The 18,162-nt window shown below is 51.3% G+C and overlaps 1 protein-coding gene across 3 annotated transcripts in view; it reads right to left on the minus strand.

Annotated features, from left to right (window-relative positions):
• Window positions 1–18,162, minus strand: part of ZFHX3 (zinc finger homeobox 3) — a 562,868-nt gene that overhangs the window by 80,316 nt on the left and 464,390 nt on the right. For 2 of the 3 annotated variants that reach the window (XM_082062573.1, XM_082062572.1), the window contains 2 exons: window positions 11,110–13,847; window positions 7,374–7,870 (listed from right to left, as the gene is read on the minus strand). In XM_082062573.1, the coding sequence (XP_081918699.1) occupies window positions 7,374–7,870; window positions 11,110–13,801 (3,189 nt within the window). In that variant the 5' untranslated portion in view covers window positions 13,802–13,847. The remainder of the gene's footprint in view (window positions 1–7,373; window positions 7,871–11,109; window positions 13,848–18,162) is intronic. The other variant, XM_082062574.1, reaches the window with a different exon arrangement.

The raw sequence follows: 18,162 nt of genomic DNA on the forward strand, positions 1-18,162 counted from the left end.
TGCCGTCACCTGGCCAGGACCGATCCCGCGGCGCTGAAAGGCTGACCCGCCCCAGCCATGCAAAGGAACTAAGAGCATCTCCCAGGACTTGCAGGCACGCGAGGAGGAACACGGGCACCCAGATGGGAGCAGAGGGTCATCAGGCAGGGGACCCGCTCAGGCACAGGCTCCAGCAGGACTTACAAGCCCCGCACTGCAACCCCGCCCTGCAGAACTGTCCCCAAAGCTCGGCCGCTGCTCCACCCGGGCCAGCTCAGTCCCACTGCTTGTCTCCAACTACACACATCAGGTGGCTGCAAAAGCATCAGGACAAGAGCCCTGACAAACGCACCGGGATAAGGCCCTTGACAAATGGGCCTGTTACCTGTCAGAACAAATCTCAGGCCAGCTCTCCTGACGGGATCTCCCGCCGCAGCGCCAGGTCTGCTGGCAGAGAGCAGGTGGACACACAGCTCTGCACCAGCCTGCGCTCACACCGGCCCATCACCTGGAGAACAAATGCAGGTCTTTTGCATCTCCACCACACTCTCACCCTCCAGCTCCCCTGCAGAGCAGCAACCTGGCACACCGGGACAGGAGGGACAGCAGGTCCCTGAGCTTACACCACCACAGCACGACCTGCTATAACGGCTCAACATTGGGGCAAGGACCATAATCGCCTGTGCTCACCCTGACAGTTTGTACAAGCATCATCTGAAATGGCAGAAATTCCTGCTTTGAAATTTAAATATGTATCACATGTTCCAGAAATACTGACATAAAAAAATGAACCGTAAACAGACAAAACTGGCATCATACATGGGAAAATGTCGCACAACATTCCCACTGCTGCCACCTCGTTAAAATAGTGACACTTTACGAGAGAAGAGTTGAGGTCCAGGACAGCTCAAGACACCCCTCGCTCCAGCGTCAGCCCTGCCAGCCCCCAGCCCGGGACCGCGGCAGAGCTGGGACAAACTGCCCCTTTCGGCACACGAGGATAAAGCCTGGCAAGGTGTCCTTCCCTCGTTTGGGTTTTGTTTGTTTGTTTTTAACCAATTCTCACAAATATTTTGAACTTGAAGTCCTGTTTGACAGAAGGCTTTGGTGAGATGCTTTGGCCAACTCCTGGCTCCTGCAGCCGAGATCACTCGCTCCCCTTCCAGCTGCTGTCTCCCTCAATTGTTATTCAAGTTGCTTTCACAGGGCAGCTTCTTCACCAGGCTGTTGGTTGCACATGGCTCAGTACTTGGGGGAAAACCATTGAAAGAAAAATCTAAGTGACTGAAGACCATAAATAAAACATATAGCAAGCAGTGCTGTGTATTCTCAATAGTTTTGATTTCAACCCTTTAAAAAAGCAGTACAGACAAAGTGGTTTTTGATCCTATTCTAACATACTTTATCATCACATATTATACCTAAAGGAAGGTAAAAACCTACTTCTATGCCAGGGTGATGTGCTGGAGCAATCTGTCACTCAGAGAAAGGCGCAGTCCCAAGAGGGAGGTTTCTGAAAGGGTTAAACGGATAGTGAGTGGTTTTTGTATTAAAATACTTGGCAAACCCAACAGGATGCAAAAGTAGAACCAGATCATGAGGGTTCATTCCTCCTTTAATTGACTGTACTGTGAAAAGCAGTTTTGTGTAGAAGCAAAGTGCTGCTTGAATTTCTGGAAGGCGAGAGGAGGCAGAACAGAGCTCGGGGGTGTGGAGGGTCTGGGCGAGCAACCCCGTCCCAGGGCTGGGCTGAGCTCAGCCCAACGCACACGGGCTCAGTCCGGCCCAGGCTGGAGCTCACACAGCTGCTCCAGCTGGGAGTTCAGCAGGGCTCAAAGTTCATTCCAGATTTAAGCACGCTTCACTTCCTAAGCTTATCTTTCATTATGAGTTTATCCAAGACTAGAGGATGGCAGATTTGAATTAAAGGTTTTGGAGACCAGCTTTAAAAATGACTTTGCGGGGAGACTTAAATGGGTATTTCACTTGTGAAGCTGCTGTTGGAATTTTAACTTAAGACATTGTAGGAAATCAGCTAAAATTCCCTTATGCTCTATAATTTAAACAGGATTCTGGCACAATTTGTGTTACTCATGAGTGTAAGTCAGAGCTCTGACACTGCATCTGTAGTTCAAAAGATAAGCTTGCAAAAATAAACCCAAAACACACAGAAGGCAGAGACTGAGTAAATCAAAGGTTAATACAGCTCTAAATCCTCTGTAACAAGCACAACAGACTCTTTGTGGGCAACTTTACCCTAAGAACCTTAAAAGGCAGAGAGCGAAAGAAGTTTTTGACAAAAATCAAAACCCAACCGCATTTCCTTTCACCTACGTTAAGTCATTTGGGTATTTCAGAGCTGAATCACGCCGGTGACTCGCCGGGCCGGGCTGGTCCCACGATGATGGCACCACCGCCGCTCACCGGCAAGGACTGCGGTCACGTCTTGTGACACAGGACAGACAGACCGACCAACCGACCTCTAGGAAGCGCCGAGCCAGCCCTGCCCAGGCTGCCCCGCTCCGAAGGGACGGGCGCCCTTCTCACCCATACGCCTGCTCAGACTCTGCTTGCTACTGCTTCTGTCCATCTGCTGACTTCACGCTCTGCAGTTTCCGGCACACAGCACTGCCACAACTGTCCCACTGCAGGCACAGGTCCCTGCAGAACCCTCCGGTCCCGGTTCTGTCCCTAGCACTTCCGCCTGAGACGCCTCTGTGGTTTATCCTGCAGTTCTCTGAAACACAGGCGAGAATTCACTCCTCCTCCCCTCCCCATGCTGTGCTCCTTCTTCCCTTTTCCTTTTTCTGTCTTCCCTTGAAATACTTTCCTATTTAATCACGTTGGACTGTCTGTGGACTTTGGCAGGCTATCCCCCCGCTCATTTTCAGCTTTTTCTCATGAGTAGTATACATTTAATACGAGCACCTAACGTGGTTTTAAGTAAATCCTCCGTGACCTGCACATATCACACCCTTTTAATTTCTCTAACAGTAGCTCACCCCTTTTCATGTAGTTTTAACTTCAAATCTAGATACTATTATGGTAAATGCTCTTTTTGCCTGTTTCTATTATATTATGGAAGGACATTGGATTTGAATGCATTATCATTATCATTCAGTAGCTACATCTCATACAATATTCCATGCATCATCTGGAATTAAAACTTTTTTTGGATTTTCCAACAAGTTTCCTCCAGTTGACACTTGAGTCTCCAGCGGTCTGGTCTCTGCGGCACACGCTGCCATTACGTTTACCCCACGTGCAGAGCGCCAGCCGAACAGTCTCCTCCAGCACTTTCTACATTGCAAGCTGCCAAAGACATCGCAGCCACCATCCTGGTCCGGTACCTGGTGATCCAGCCTTGTCCCGTCTTCTTAACCAAGTGATCTAAATCACTGCTGGGAATTCGATGGTATTTTACTGGAGTCAAGTTAATGCCCAGTCACCCCAGCTCCTCTGTCACTCGCCCACCTGCATCCCTGGGGTTTCCTTCCTTCCCACCAGTTTTCTCAACTGCCTGTTGGATCAGTATTTTCATTTCAGACGCACAGCCCCACCACAGCTCTTCAATTAACACTGCACAGAACATGTGCTTTTGGTTTCGGTCTGTCTTGTGTTTGTACTTAACTGGAACCATAAAGCTTGGCTCCCAAACCCCAGCATAGCTCCACATCTCCCTGCAGTCCCTCCAGCTCAGCCTTCCCACTCAAGAGACGCTCAAACTCCTGCTGCGCCAGTGAAGAAGCAGGACAAGCCGCAGGCTGCTGGGTTACAGCTGCGCCTCCTGTTTTCCTTCCCACAGGTCATCTTCACTTCTTTCCAGGTCAGCCGAGAGCCACAGAGTTTCATCACTGCTAGTATCTCCAGTACTGATATTGAGGGGTCATTTTTCTGCAGTCTGCATCTCCTAGTTAACAAAGAACCTCTATGCAGGCCATCAAGTAACCCAAACCCTCTCCTTCAGACTCCCTATTCCCTAAAAGTTAACTCAGCACTGGGAAAAACTGAAAAGGAAGACACTGAATGAACTCATTGAATGCACTCATTTGGCAGTCTGGTCAGCAATGTGTTTCTTCAGTAGTTCTTTGTTTAAACTTCTTCTGAGTTGCAGGTTTTGAACTGGGGATTTTCAGGAAGTTGTAGGAAACGTCCAAACGTGGCTCTTGCCTGAGCAGATTAATTCCTTCTGGAAATTCCACCTGTGCAAGAGACGCCCGACCTCTTCCAGATGTGGGGAACGCTGCTCTGCTTTGAGTCTGCTCTAGTCCTCCACGGTCACGAGGAGACAGGACTTGGCTTCTGTTGCCGTCTGCCTGCACTTGTCAAGAGCTCGTACAGCCTCTGCCTCTCCGCTTCCAACCACCAGACTCACCACATTCGTCAGGCTGTCCCAGCCAGGAGATGAAGGCTCTTCAAACCTGGCAGCTACCTCCAGCCAGTACATCTACCTCAAAAACTTAATCACACACCTTTACGATGGTTCTTTTGCTTTCCGGGTCATTTCTCAGAACACAGAACCCACCAGCTGCACCCAGGGGATGCACAGTCATGGTGAGAGGCACGAGCACCGTGCTCCCCTGGCAAGTGCAAGATAAATGACAGGATTTCTAATTTAGTCGCAGGATTTTAGGGGGACAGTAGGGACTCAGGGAGAAGATAAGAATAGAGGAAAGATTATCAGATCTTCCAGTTTCTTGTCATAAGCAAGGACCCTGCCCCGGGAAGAGGCCTGACACCAGCTATTGCAATGGCAGGACGAAGATGGCAGCAGCAGCCCAGACCTTCTCCTCGGGCTCTGGAAGCATTACAGGAGGAGACTAAAAGGTTCACCCGCTGCAGGCTAACAGTGCCTCCAGATCACACTTTTTGGCAGCAAGTAGCACTAACAGAAGTGGCTCTTGGGCAACGCAAGCAGCCAACAACATGTGATTTAAAAGGAAAACGGCAGAAAGCAGAAAAAGGAGGATTGTGTGTGATAAGCCTAGTGCGCGCTCTCACCCAGCAGCATCTGGAGAGGATTTTCTCCAGCAGGCAGGGAAGAACTCGATTACATCCAGTTAACTGTGCTCTAAACTGATTATGCATGTGCCAGGCTAATGGATTACATTAGCAAGAGGAAAAATAACATCCAATCAATCTCAATTTACTGCAGACCACACCAAGGCCTGAGAGAAGAGCAGCCGTTCTGTGAACTCCCCCACATCTCCGGAGCACAGACAGGGCCGCTCAGCGCCGAGGAGCCGCACCGGGGCCGCTCCATCCACCGACGGGCTGTCCGTGAGCCCAACACCAGTTCCCGCTACACCGATCCAGCTATCCGCTGTCCCCTGCTACAGACTTTAAACAGGCACACAAGAAAGCTAATATATGGACCACACCACAGACTGCACGACTCTGAGGTGTGTTGCTCTCCATCTGGTTTCTCACTGCTTTCTCCTCAGAAGCGACGCAGGGCTGTCTGGCCCCTGATGAACCCGAAAACCGACCAGTCCTCTTGGCCTGTCTGAAGAAGCATTTCAGGAACCTTCACTACAAGCACCTGCAGCTGTTCCCAGCCTGACTCTGGTGGAGGGTTTTTCACTTCCCCCCGCCCCGTTTTCCCTCAGAGGAGAGAATTCCAGTGCTGATTGCTTCTTTCCCAGTAGAAACCACTGCAGATAAAGGATCTAGATAAAGATTTTTTAAACCTTTGCAATATCTATTTAAGAGAACAATATTATGTGTTAAAACACATAATAGAGCTCTCAGACAACTCTTTCCTGCCCCAAACTGAATTCCACAGGGAGAGGAGATTCAGTTTCCCAGCTGGCTTTTTAAAGTCTCCCTGGGACTCTCCTGCCCTCAGTTTCCAGTTGATTTTACTCTCTCAGGTCTCCTGCACATCTGAGAGCAGAGGCTCATGTGTAGACCTGACCATTTTTAGAGCCAGACTGTGCTGCATTAGGCTGGATCCCAGCTGACCACGGCAAGAGCAACGGGCTCAGCAGCCTTGGCCTCAGCAGCAAGTTCAGCAGATCCATGTTCCTCCTCTGGGCAGCTCCCATCAACTGCAGGCGGGTCCAACAACCACAGTTCAAGGCAAACCTCCTATGACGCTGCCGTTGTCCCTCTCCTCTCTGAATTTGCTGGAACTGCTCACTCCTAGGGAAAAATCCAGGAGTTTTGCAATCTAGTGTGTCTGCACTGTGATGTGGATGGGCTACTGTACAGTTCAATGTCATGTTTTAAAGTCACATTACACAAAGAAAAATATTCAAATAAATAATTAAGCACAAAATACAGCCTGTGTGTATGTAAACTTATATTAAAAAAAATATCACCATGTTTCAGGGAAAGCAGGAAGAAAAGGATGAGGACAGAAAGAATATAAAAAAACCCAGAGAGAAATGAGAAGACAATGAGTGGGATAGCACATGTCAAAGGAAGGTATGCTGCTGCTTAGATTTATGGCAATTCGTACCTGATTGTTCATACTAAAGCCATTATGGGATGATTAGAGAAAAAGGTGAAGCTTTAAGTCCAGTGAAAATCAATAGAAACGTCTGGAGCAATTCTGCTGCACGAGTGAAAGGACTATTTACTGTATCCGGAGCTCCTCTTGGGTTACAGCCCACAGGGCTCAGGCCAGCGAGGGGAGGGGGTTGCGAACGAGAAAAAGAAGTGAGGAAAGAGAAGATGGTTATCAAGATCATCAAAAGACACAAAATGAGGGGGAAAAATAATTAAAAAAAAAGATTAAAGGAAACAAGATGGCAGTCACAGTGCAAATACTGCGGTGGACAAAAACCCAAAACACCTCCAGATACAGTGTGTCCATATGCACAGTCAAGTACATACACACACGGGCTCCTCCTTCAGCCTTCTCCATTCTCCAGCCTCCAGCAACACTTTCCTTACAGACGCGGCACCGTGGGGCACAGAGCACCAGAGCAGCGCAGCAGCTGCCTCTGCCTCCGTCCCCTTCCACGCCAGGACGGACGTGCTTCTGACAACAGCACAAACCTTTGAGTGCTCGTGAAGAATCCCGTCCGGGTTAACAAACCGCCTTACAGAAAAGAGACAACAAAAGCGTGGCAAATACCACCTTGCACAACGTTTTCAGCAGCGACTGTTGAAATTTTGTGCGGAAGTACCATGTATATGCAGTGCTACAGGACACCCAAGCCCCCACTGAAGCACCTTGACATGAACACCCGTTGGCCCAAGGCTCTAACAGCCACGGTTGCTCCCAAAACGCAGGCTGAGGAGCTGCACTGCCAGGCAAGACTGGGTCCTGCTGGAGAGCTGAGCAGCTCTTCTCCAAAGGATCACAATCCACTGCAGTTCAAACAGATTTTCCTTTGTTCCAGCACTTGGGCAATGAAGGAAGATGAAGAAAAGCCAACCCTTACCTTATAGAGCTTCAGGCTGGCCTCGTGCCTCGAGTTCACCGTGTGAAGACGCAGCTTCTCTAGACTGTTGGTGTAGTAGTCACACGCGTTGCATTTCAGATGTACTGGATTCCCAATGGCCACGCACTTCAGCCTCCACTCGTTGGCCTTGCCACCCTCCTTGATATGTGCTACCAGCTGGTATTTCTGCACATGCTTGTCCGTCTTACAGTGGAGCTGGAAGTTCGCCTTGAGCTGCGTGTTGTAGCGGCACAGCTTGCACTGGTACGAGTCCCCCATCACCGCCTTCCACTCGTCTTCAGGGAGGCTTCGCTCCACGTTCATGTGGAGGCCCAGCATGTCCAAATTGTCTGTCGTGAACTTGTTGCACACAGCACACTGGAAGAGCTTCAGCGATGGGTCGTTTGTTTGCGTGAAACTCTCACCCAAGTTCATGAGCTCCTCAGACACCAGCTGTCCACCACCTAACCGCATGTCCAGGGGGATCTCTCCACCCACTGCATAAAGGAAAAAGGGGAGAAAGAGGTCAGAAAAGCTGAATTTTTTACTCACAGAAGAGAAACACAGAGCAGAACATATGCTGTGCTCAGTGCAACTCTTGCACCCACCAAGTGCACAGCGAAAGCCAAGCGCAGCCGTCCACTCGCCTGCTCCTCTGCACTGCCGACCAGCACCGCGTCTGGCAAACAAAAGCAACCGCAGCCGGTGCGCAGGGCTGGGAAAGGACCACGACAGCCCTGGAAACCCACCTCTGAGAGACCCATGAAAGGCGGCAGGAAAAATACTTTGTACAAAGTTTCAGAAGACAAAATTCCTTAGTGCTGCACTGAAAGCCTCCATGGCCATTTCAAGAACAGCGTAACATGTTATCCTGTTTTTATTTCCCTACCTGGAGAAGCAAGAAATGTTACCTCATGCAGTACCTGGGCACAGTACCTGCTAAATCCAACAAAGGTCAGAAATGGCAAGTCCCAGCGATGGCAGCATGACTGCGAGGTCACCCGCTGCCCTCGGAACCAGGCAGCAGAATGCGGCAAAGCACCATCTGAAAAGCACCGCCCCAGCACGACTGAATCTCATCTCTTGTCCAAGGGTGCAAAGTGGTGGGCAGTCTTCTAAAAGCAGCGTTGACAGACGCTTTGTGTGCGCAAGGAAAAGGCAACCACTATTAATGATGAGAGCGCAAGAGCGTGTCAAGGAAAGCCGGCAGGACACTCACTGTCTTCAGGTGTCGGATCTACTCTTCAAAGCCAAAGCTCTTCACTCACAGTAAATGATGCAGCAAGCTCTTATTTACATCAGAGCACTTTGGAGGTGCGGACAAGAGAGACTTTCTTTTTCTAACATTAACTTTTTATGCCCAAGCACAGAGACCAACCTTCAGCCTCCCCTTAGGACCTTTGCTCCACCTTGCTCTCCTTTTCCATTTTTAAGACATTTAAGCTCCTCCTACAGCTTTTTGGTACTTTACCTTGATCTTACGTCATAGCTCAGCAATCTTATTAAAGGAACCTTCAGGTCAACAGTTACTCGGTCAATCAAAAAGAGGTTTTATTTCCTTAACTTTTAGTTTCCTATGTTTCAAGGCACACAAAGTTCAGGCAGAACCACGCTGACCTTTCCAAAAACACATAACCAGAGCTGGTGCAGACCACAGCTCTGGGCCAGGTATGTGCTACTGTCTTTCCTGCAGAAATGCAAGACCACTATGTTCATCACAGTCCAAAGCAGGATGAACTGCAGCTTGAAAAACAACCTGAATACTGAGCTTGTTAAAGAAACAGCACCTCATTTCCACAAAGCAGATCTGGTGCTCACACAAAGACCAGGATGGGAAACGCCCCCTGCGTGTACTGCCAGGAACCCATCGTTCCATCAGAGCAGGCAAACAACTTTTTCATCACCTACTCTATTCCTACCTGCCACGGCAGAATTATCCTCTCCGTCCAGCTCCTCTTGCATACTTGCTCACTAAATATTCTACCACTTGCCTTCTATGGTCCGTATCTCCTAATCACAGCGATTTCTCTAGGCATCCCTTTTAGATTATACTCCCAAATCCTCTCTTTAAATCAGTCTCTCCTGAACACATAATGCAGTAAAAACCCCTAAGCAGACTCTTCCAAATTATTAATATTCTACTCAAATACAGTTTTGGACTGAAGTGTAAAAACGGGAAAAATCTGTTTCACTTCTATCAAAGTTCATAGTGTGTGTACATGAGCCTAACGAGCTGAGCTCATGTCAAGTGCTTATGGACATGGGAAGAACTCGCCCCGTGATCCTCAGCTGGAGATCCACAGCCACGCAGTGCACAACCACAACCCCTCGTCGTGCCCTTCGGGAGGCTCCACCTCAAACAGCCCCAGGTTCTCCCACACCAGCCGCGTTGCTCCTCGGGAAGGAGGGGCCGAGAGCTCCAGAACCCACAGACAGCACCGCAACTTCACACATTACAAGCTGTATTACAAATGACTGTCTATTACATCTGTCGGCAACGTGGAGCTATTGAAAATACACTTAAAAAGATCCTGTCCTTGACCTCCCAAGGATGCAAGCTGGGAAACCACAGGAAAAAAAAAAAAGATAATTAATTTATAGTCACTTGAGTTCCTCCATTTTCTTTTTCCTTTTTTTAGTACCTTATGTTGTTATTCTCTCATGTGACTTTCATGTCCTTCTGGACTAATAATAAACTGTACTATGAATAGCTGAAGGAAAGGAGAACACGCATGAGCTCAACGAACCAGTAACGGAGCACAGCAGTAACAACGGTGCTGGTGGCTGGACCAGGCCGGGGAGAGCAGAGCGCTGCACCCAGAAATCAGGGCAGAGCAAAGCAGGTAAAGTGGCAAATCTCACATACCTTCTCCAGGCACTGTGAAAAGTTCTCAGCAGCAGCAAACCAACATAAAGACAGCAGTAATTTCAGTGGGTGTCTGTGTCTGAAGCGTGGTGGGTGCTCTGCTCTGCTCCACGGCAGCTCCCACCCAGTGCACCGCCACTTCAGCACATGATGAATGCTCATTGCCAGGAAAAATGCATTTAGCAGTTCATTTTTAAGTGCTTTTGTCATCTGAAGAGGGAAATAATCTCCTCTCTCTCTAGCCCTTTCCCTTCAGTTTAATAATCCCAATCTGGTCAAGCCTCAAATTTTCCATCTCATGCTGGCACCAGAAGAACAGTTTCAGCTCAGTCTTTTCAGCAGAGGAACACCACTCCTTGCACCAAATACATCACGCCTCTTAAAACTTGCTTACCTTTTCTTCCCAGGGCAACAAACCAACTCAGCATCTGCCTTTGAGAGCACCAGCAGCCAACCAGACCCTCTCACAAAGGCACCTGCCAAGCCTCCCACACTTTTACCAAACCAAGGCAGAATCATTAGGGAACGCTGCAGGAAAGATGCTTTCCACGAGGAGGAATGTTTAATGCATGTCAGCAACTGTCAGTATCTACTGTTTATTAGCTCCCTACCAAAACTCTTACAAAACGTACCAGAAAAGTAACGTATTTTCCCAGAATGAGACAAACCGGTCTGGGAAGTGCAGAAGAGACGTCTCCATCCTCGACCACCACCCAAAGGTAACTCACCGCACCGGGGCTGTGCTACACCAGGAGCCGCAGAGATGGAAGGATCTGGCACGCAGCGCCCTGTCCACACACGAGTTTTGAGGTAACGCAAACACAATCCCTCCCTGACACATGGACATGGTGGAAAACCCTTCAGCCTCACCTAGAGATGGAGCCATCGTTGCCATGGGATTGGTGGGATCGAGCTGGAATCCACCCATCATGAACTGTGCATCTGAGGAAGTGCTGTCCATCTTCAGGTTTGGAAGGTTCATGTTCTGCGCCAGGTAGTACTGGTAGAGCTCGGCCTCGGCGGGGGACGGCAGGCTGCCGAGGCCCAGGTGCCGGTTGTGTTGGATTTGGGACATGTTCTGCTGAAGCAGCATCATGTTGTGCATGTGCTTCTCACTGGTCATGTGAATACGAAGGTTTCTAGCTACGTTGGTCTCATAGTCGCACACCTCGCACCGCCATGTAGGTTTGGTTTTTGGTTTGGTGGGGGAGGGGGCCCCACAGGTGCTACCAATGTTGGCGGCCGCGGCCGCCGCAGCTGCTGCAGCCGCTGCCGCCCCAGCGGTGTGGCTGAAGACTTGCTCTCCCCCTCCGTTCTGCAGGTTTTGCATGTTGTTGAGATGCTTGTCAGACTGCATATGAATACTGAGGTTGCCTTTGGTAGTAGTGGAGTAGTTACAGACCTCGCAGCGGAAGGGCTTGTAACCACAGGTGTAGCTCTCGCCCCGCGCCAGCCGCGGGTGCGGCTGTCCGCTTTTGCAGTAGACGCAGGAGCCACCCGGCTCAGGATGTTTCTCCTTCATGTGCGCCTCAAGCGTCTGCTGGTACTTGTAGTGCCAATTGCACTTGGGACACTTGAGTGTCTTACACGAGTTGCGAGAATGCATCATAGTCATGTGGCCACCCAGCGACCGCGAGGAGCCCAGGACCGTGTCGCACTTTGGGCACTCCACACCGCTCCCCGAGGGGCACTCCCCACCCCCAAGTTCACAGAGGGGGCCAGCATGCTGGTGATGGGAGATGTAGCTCCCGTCCTCGCCCTCCGCGCTCTCATTTGGTTCTGGTGCTGTGGCATTGTCTTTATTGGCACTTTCATCTATAAAGTCCAGCCTCCTGCTGCCCTCTGCTACGCTGGCTCCACCGCCCTCATTGTTAAAGCTTAAGTGATTCCTCCTGTTTGCACCATCAAAGACAAAGGAAGAAGCAGAATTAGAACTAGTAGAAGCTGTGCCCCGTGACAGGGTCTGGAGCACGTTAGGCATTAAGGGAGAGTTAGAAATGCTTTGGTTTGAGAGAGCAAGGTCCTTTTTGCTGCTGCCGCCACCTGCCACAGCCCCAGCGTCCTCCTGGGGCCGGTCCTCCAGTTCATCCTCCAATTCGCTCGGAAACAGTCCTTTGCAACCCTCATCATCCTCATCTTCTTCCTCTTCCTCCTCTTCTTCCTCCTCCTCCTCCTCCTCCTCCACATCCTCCTCTTCCTCTTCCTCCACCTCCTCAACCGGCTCTGCCTTTTCCGAGAGGCTGTCCTGATCGCCCCCCTCCTGCTTCTCCCCCTCCGCCGCCCCCGGGTCCTTCCCCTCAGCAGACGCGGTGGGGCTGGACGCCAGCGGGCCCAGGGGGACTGAGGTAATGGGAGTCTTGAGAGCCGAGCTGGTCAGCCCGCCCAGGTTGAGGAGCGCGCCGGGGGCCAGGACACCCGCTGGCGGCGGCTCCGCTCCGCCGGCCGCCCCGGCCTGGAGGGCCTGCTCGCCTTCCATGCGAATGCCACTGAATTTACCATAAAAACTGTGTCCAGGGCCTATGAGGTTAGCTGTGGAAACGAGAGGGTGCTGAAAGGTTTTGTTTTTTGGTTCCAGAAAGCTGACAAGGGGTTCCTTGTCTTTGCCTATCCCTTGGATGATAGCGGAGATGTTCTTATTGCTAAGAATTTTCCGCTCCTCCTCACTCAGAGTCATTCGGTGGTCGTGCACCGCGTGGGTCACGAACGAGCGGACATACCCAAAGGAGAGCTTGCACAAGAAACACATTAGGATGGGCTTCCTCTTCCCGTAGAGCACAAAGCCATCAAATTTGGACAGGTCCACATTGTTGGGAACATCTTTGGATACGCAGGAGCTTTTGGCAGAACCGTCGCTGTTCAGGTAATCCTTGTTGCTTTTGTGTCGCACATCAAAGACGCGGAAGCTGTGCAGGACGGGGCTGATGCCCGCCAGGGCTGAGGTATTCGGGAAGGCCTGGTCTGAGCCCTCAAACCACTTCCCGAAGGATGAGGCTATGTGGAAGGTGTTGATGATCTGTGGGTAGACGGGAGCGGTGGCGGAGGGCTCTCCCTGCTTGGGCAGAGAGTTGGGGAGCAGCGCGGGGAGGGCCGCGCCGCCGGCCCCGCTCTGCGCCAGCTGGCTGAGGCTCTCCACGATGTAGGCCGAGCCATCCGGCTGGTAGACGATCTCACCAGCCAGGTTCTCCACGTCGCTCTCCTCCTCCCCGTCCTCGCTGCTCTCGCTCCCGCTCTCCCCGCGGAGCGGCGGGGGCGGGCGGGCGCCGGCGCAGCGGTGCTCCATGTAGCTCTGCAGGCCGGTGAAGGAGGCGGCGCACTGGCCGCAGCTCACCTCCTTGCCGGCGGGCTCGGCGCCGGGGCCGGCCGCGGCGCTGCTCTCAGGGACGCGCTCGGGGAAAGGGACCCTCAGGCTGTCCAGGGGGCCGCGGCTCTCGGCCGCGGGCTGCTCCATGCTGCCGGCTGTGTCGGGGAGGTGGGCGCTGTTGAGATCAGTCCATTGCTGGTGCTGAGGGATGCCGCACCCATTGTCCTTCCCGGGGATGACAGGCGAGTCACAGCCTTCCATGGCAGGGCCGGCACGGAGCGCTCATCGCACCCGGTACGGCTTGGACCTGCAGGCAGGGAGAGAAGGAGAAAGGCAGGTGAGTCAGGGAGGACAGACAGCTCCCATGAAGACCCCCACTGCAAAGGCCGCTGACCCCGCTCGTCGGGACCAAACAGGCGTCTGTGAGAGCCGGAGCCCCAAGATGGGTTCCAGGAACGGGCAGCCTGGCCCTGGGTAACACGGTGCTGGAAACAAGTGCTGGAAACGCAATGGAAGCAGGAATGCAAGAAGCAAATCAAAGGGAACAGGAAGGTGGTGAAAAGCTCCCCCACCACCTTCCCTGAAGGGGGCAGGAAGATCATAGGACCTGCATTGCCCCTCCAAAGACTCAGATCTTCAGAAAACAAACAAAAATTTAACAGAAAAGCTTTTGACAGCAACAGAGTTAAGACACTACGAACGAAGAGTGCTGCAGCTTTGGAACTTGGTGAAAATTGTACTCTGTGACTCCCTAAGCCAGATGCTGTTATTTTTGGGTGATCCCCTTCTGCTAGTGCTTCAGGGAGCACAGAACCAGAGCTAAAACGTGTGCAGCTCCATGGCAGAGCATGGGACCCAGAGCAGCTCACAGAGATTTCGGAGCGTTTGGTATGCACAGGAGATTTAATTGCTGTGTTCTGGACAGAGTTTAAACAGAGAGAAACCAAACAGGAAATTCCAGATGTGAGAAGGGTCCATCCTGGGGACAGGGAAGCGCTCAGCGGGGCACGGCCTCTGCGCTGACATTCCTGACACCCCCGGCCAAGGGCCGGTGCAGGTCGAGAGAAGGAAGGACACCCTGCCCAGCAGTTCCATTCTGTCAAACACAGGCAGAGCCGGGAGCCCCCGCGGGGTGCCAGGCAGGTGAGCACAGCACACTGAGCTCGGCACACCGAGCTCCCACCGCCCCAGCACCCTCCAGCTGCCACTCCTGCAGGGCCCTGTGGCCTTCGGGAGGTTACAGACCCACAGGATTAGGTGGTTCTGCCTGAGGAGCTGCACCATTGTAATGCAGACCACAATCAGCAGGAGATTGCCAGATCAGCTGCAAATCCACCAACCATCCTGTCTGCGAAAAAGCATTTCTATAGTCTGCTTCAGATAGAGAGCTCCTGCGCAAGCCACACGGGAGGAAACACCAGCAGAAATTAAAGCACTATTCCCTCATCTGTAAAAGTCATTTTTAACCTGTGGTCCACAGATCTCCTTTGGTATACAGATACAAAACATCCACAGAAAACAGCTGAGTAAAAACTGCACAAGCAGAGGCCAACTTCTGCATGTTTTTACAATGAAAGACCCATGTTCTAGATCCACTGTCATCAATGGCACACAGGATATTTTTCCACAGCATTTTATCTCCTACCAACTAAACAGCAGCACCACTTTTCTTGTCAGACTATTCCAAAACTGAGTACATGCTTGGGGAGAGATTTTGCTGATACTCAGTATAAAGCTCTGAGGAGCAGGGCAGGTTTTGATTTAACAATATGATGTTACTCTTAAACTGACTCAGTGGGATTTATTCTAAATAATAGATTTTAAATTATCCAAATTATTTTAAGTCTTCCTTTAAACTGCTCTCATCTACCACAGCTTTCTTAAAGATGCTTTTACCTGAGTATCCTCCGAGTAGTTACTGTTTCAGGTCACGAGATACTCCAAGCAGTGCAGTGCTGGAGCTCTGGTGAGTACATGCAATGACAGATGCATGTACTTAAATGCATGTCAGATGCATGTACATTTATACACCTTTGTTTTTTCCAAGCTCCTCCTCATTCACTACAATGGAAATGTAAAACTTCTGTGATATTACAGATTAACATTAATAACAGTGTGTTAAGAATGTATATGACCCACCTAGATGAGGAACTGATCTCTCTGCCCTATCCCCCAAATACCGCAGTTCCTTTTGGGGGTTCCTCCTGCACACTCTTTGGGAAGACAATCCCTATGTGCTTTTGCCTTGTAGTTATTTCCCGGCTTCTGGTGCCCTTTCCCCTGCCCTGGCGAGCCTCCTGCTGCAAAGGACAGAAAAAGTTCCCCGGTAGCACCAGAAAGCACTCAGGCAGCCAGGGGGACGTGTCTTCTGTCTATCCCTGCCCCTGCAACAGCAGCAACACCCCAGCACCCCAACACCACCCTGGGCCTGGGAAGCAGAGGTGGAGCAGGATGAGAACAAGTCCAACCTCACAGTGCCACCCCCAGACTGCTATCCTGGCCACACCTGTTTGAAGGCACCTGGGCAGGTTTGAGTCCTATTTTACTTCTGGTGAAGCTGGATAAAAAGTATTTGCAATGACCTGTGAAGGTAGAAAGTAACAATTCTCAAAGCAAGCGTGGTGAGGGGAGGACATGGAGGCGCAATGGTCAATAATCCAAAGCGTTCACACATAACGTAACCTTACAGCGCCTGCAGTCCTCACCTTCCTGGGACCCTGAGCCATACACGGCTGCTGTGGGTACACTGGGAATGAACAGGGACTTGATCAGCAATAAAAATAACCTGGTGCACTGAGCGGAATAAGAAGGAAGAGTACCGTAATCCTGTTGCCAAAAGGCTCAGTCTTCTTAATCAGCCCGTTCTGCTTACCTTGGCTGAAACAACACTTGGACACTGCACCGTAGCAGCTCTTAGTCGCACCAGCTCTCACCGCTGAGCATTTCTCCTCAGCTGTGTGTTTTCTTTAAATTGATCCCAGATCCTTCTGTGTTGAGGCTGCATTTTCACCTTCCCACAACATGACATGCTCCCTCCCTCTCACTGCTACCTTTTGCATTGACAACTCCAATCCAAAAACTGATTCATATTGGGTAAAAAAAAATGAGTAAAATAAGGAACTCCATAAGTCTCATACTTCTGCCAATAAAAGTTTTGGGAGTATCTGTGCAGGCTTCAGAACGTGATGTGGAACACCACCACCCCACAAATGCCTCCAGACAGAAGCGTTCAGTTTGCCAGCACAGCTCTCCAGGAAACACGCCTGGATGTGACAACGCGGGGCTGAGCAGCCCCGTTATCAAGAACTCCTGATTGGCAGGAAGATGCCTGACTGACAGTTGGGCCAAAAGGGTTAGCAGGGCTGATGGGGCGGGAGGGTTAATAGCCTGATTGTAAAATCAATGTAATAAATGCTTGGTAAGTTACAGGAACATGCGGGAAGAGGAGGCCGCGATTGATAAAGGACTGCGGCTTTGATGCTGCACTGGGGACTTGTTTATTGACAAGAAAGCCAATCTCTTCTCTTGGCCTGGCAAGGCAAACCTGCAAGCGCTTACCAATTAATTGGCGGGCTTTTCTGCCTTGGGTTGCTTTAACATCTCTCCCCCCACTCACTCTGAGTTAACCAGCTCAGGAGGTGCTACCCACAGGAATCTTCTCTCCCTTTCCTCGACATGGAGCAGCCGCTTCAGGGCAGGTGGGAAAACCCAGAGCCCAAACCTGACCTGCCCGAGGCCCCGGGCACAACCAGGGCCCCGCAAAACCCTGGCCAGGCCATCACCAGAGCTGTTCCTGAAGAACAACACTGAGGGAGGAAGAGGCACAGAAATATTTGTTTCTATTCACATATGAACTGCAGATATCATCTCTTTACAATGAAAAGAGCAATCTCCGCAATAAAACAAACCAGACTCTACGCAGGAGTATGATGTGGTTATTAGTATTATAGTTATTAGTTTGCTAATACAGGCCTCGCGCCTTCCTCCATCCCAGACCATCCCCAAGTGACACGCGTGGGACAAGGAGCTCATGCGAGGACTGACGGACCGCTGTGCATCCACACCTCCGTCCCCTCCCTCCCCCGCCCTCGCCACTCTGTTTATCAGCCAGTCAATACCAAAAGGTAGTTCTTACTTAAGGAGGCAGAAGTCAACTCGTCAGGTCGATCAGCACTCTGTCTGTAAACATGGTTTCCCGTAAAATCAATGAACTCCAGCTACAGAGAGAACAGCCTGAGCGCTGGGAACTCCTCAGGCTCCCAGCGACAGGGAAGGGCTCTCCCAGTCCCTCCTGTGGCCTCGCACCCCACCGCTGCTCCACCGCTGTTTCACCACCGTCCGGAGCCCCCGCTCCCTGGCTGCATCTCGCAGCCCCTCGGAGCAGGTCTGGGAGCCGCGGGGGCAGCGCTGCGGGGCACGAGCGCTCGGCCAGGGCAGGAGCAGCAGCCGAGCGCCCAGAGCTGAGCCACGGCTGGGCGGCCCAGGGCAGAGGAAAGCACTGCTCTGCGTGCCCTGTCCTTTCATCCAGAGCTCCTAACCATGGTTGGTGCTCTGCAGCCACACTCTGCTCTCAACGTGAGTGGAGTCAAACCCCACATCTCCTCCCATCACCTCCTTCCAGC

The sequence above is a fragment of the Streptopelia decaocto genome (genome assembly GCF_964273445.1).
Source record: "Streptopelia decaocto genome assembly, chromosome: 11".
Classification (NCBI taxonomy): domain Eukaryota; kingdom Metazoa; phylum Chordata; class Aves; order Columbiformes; family Columbidae; genus Streptopelia; species Streptopelia decaocto.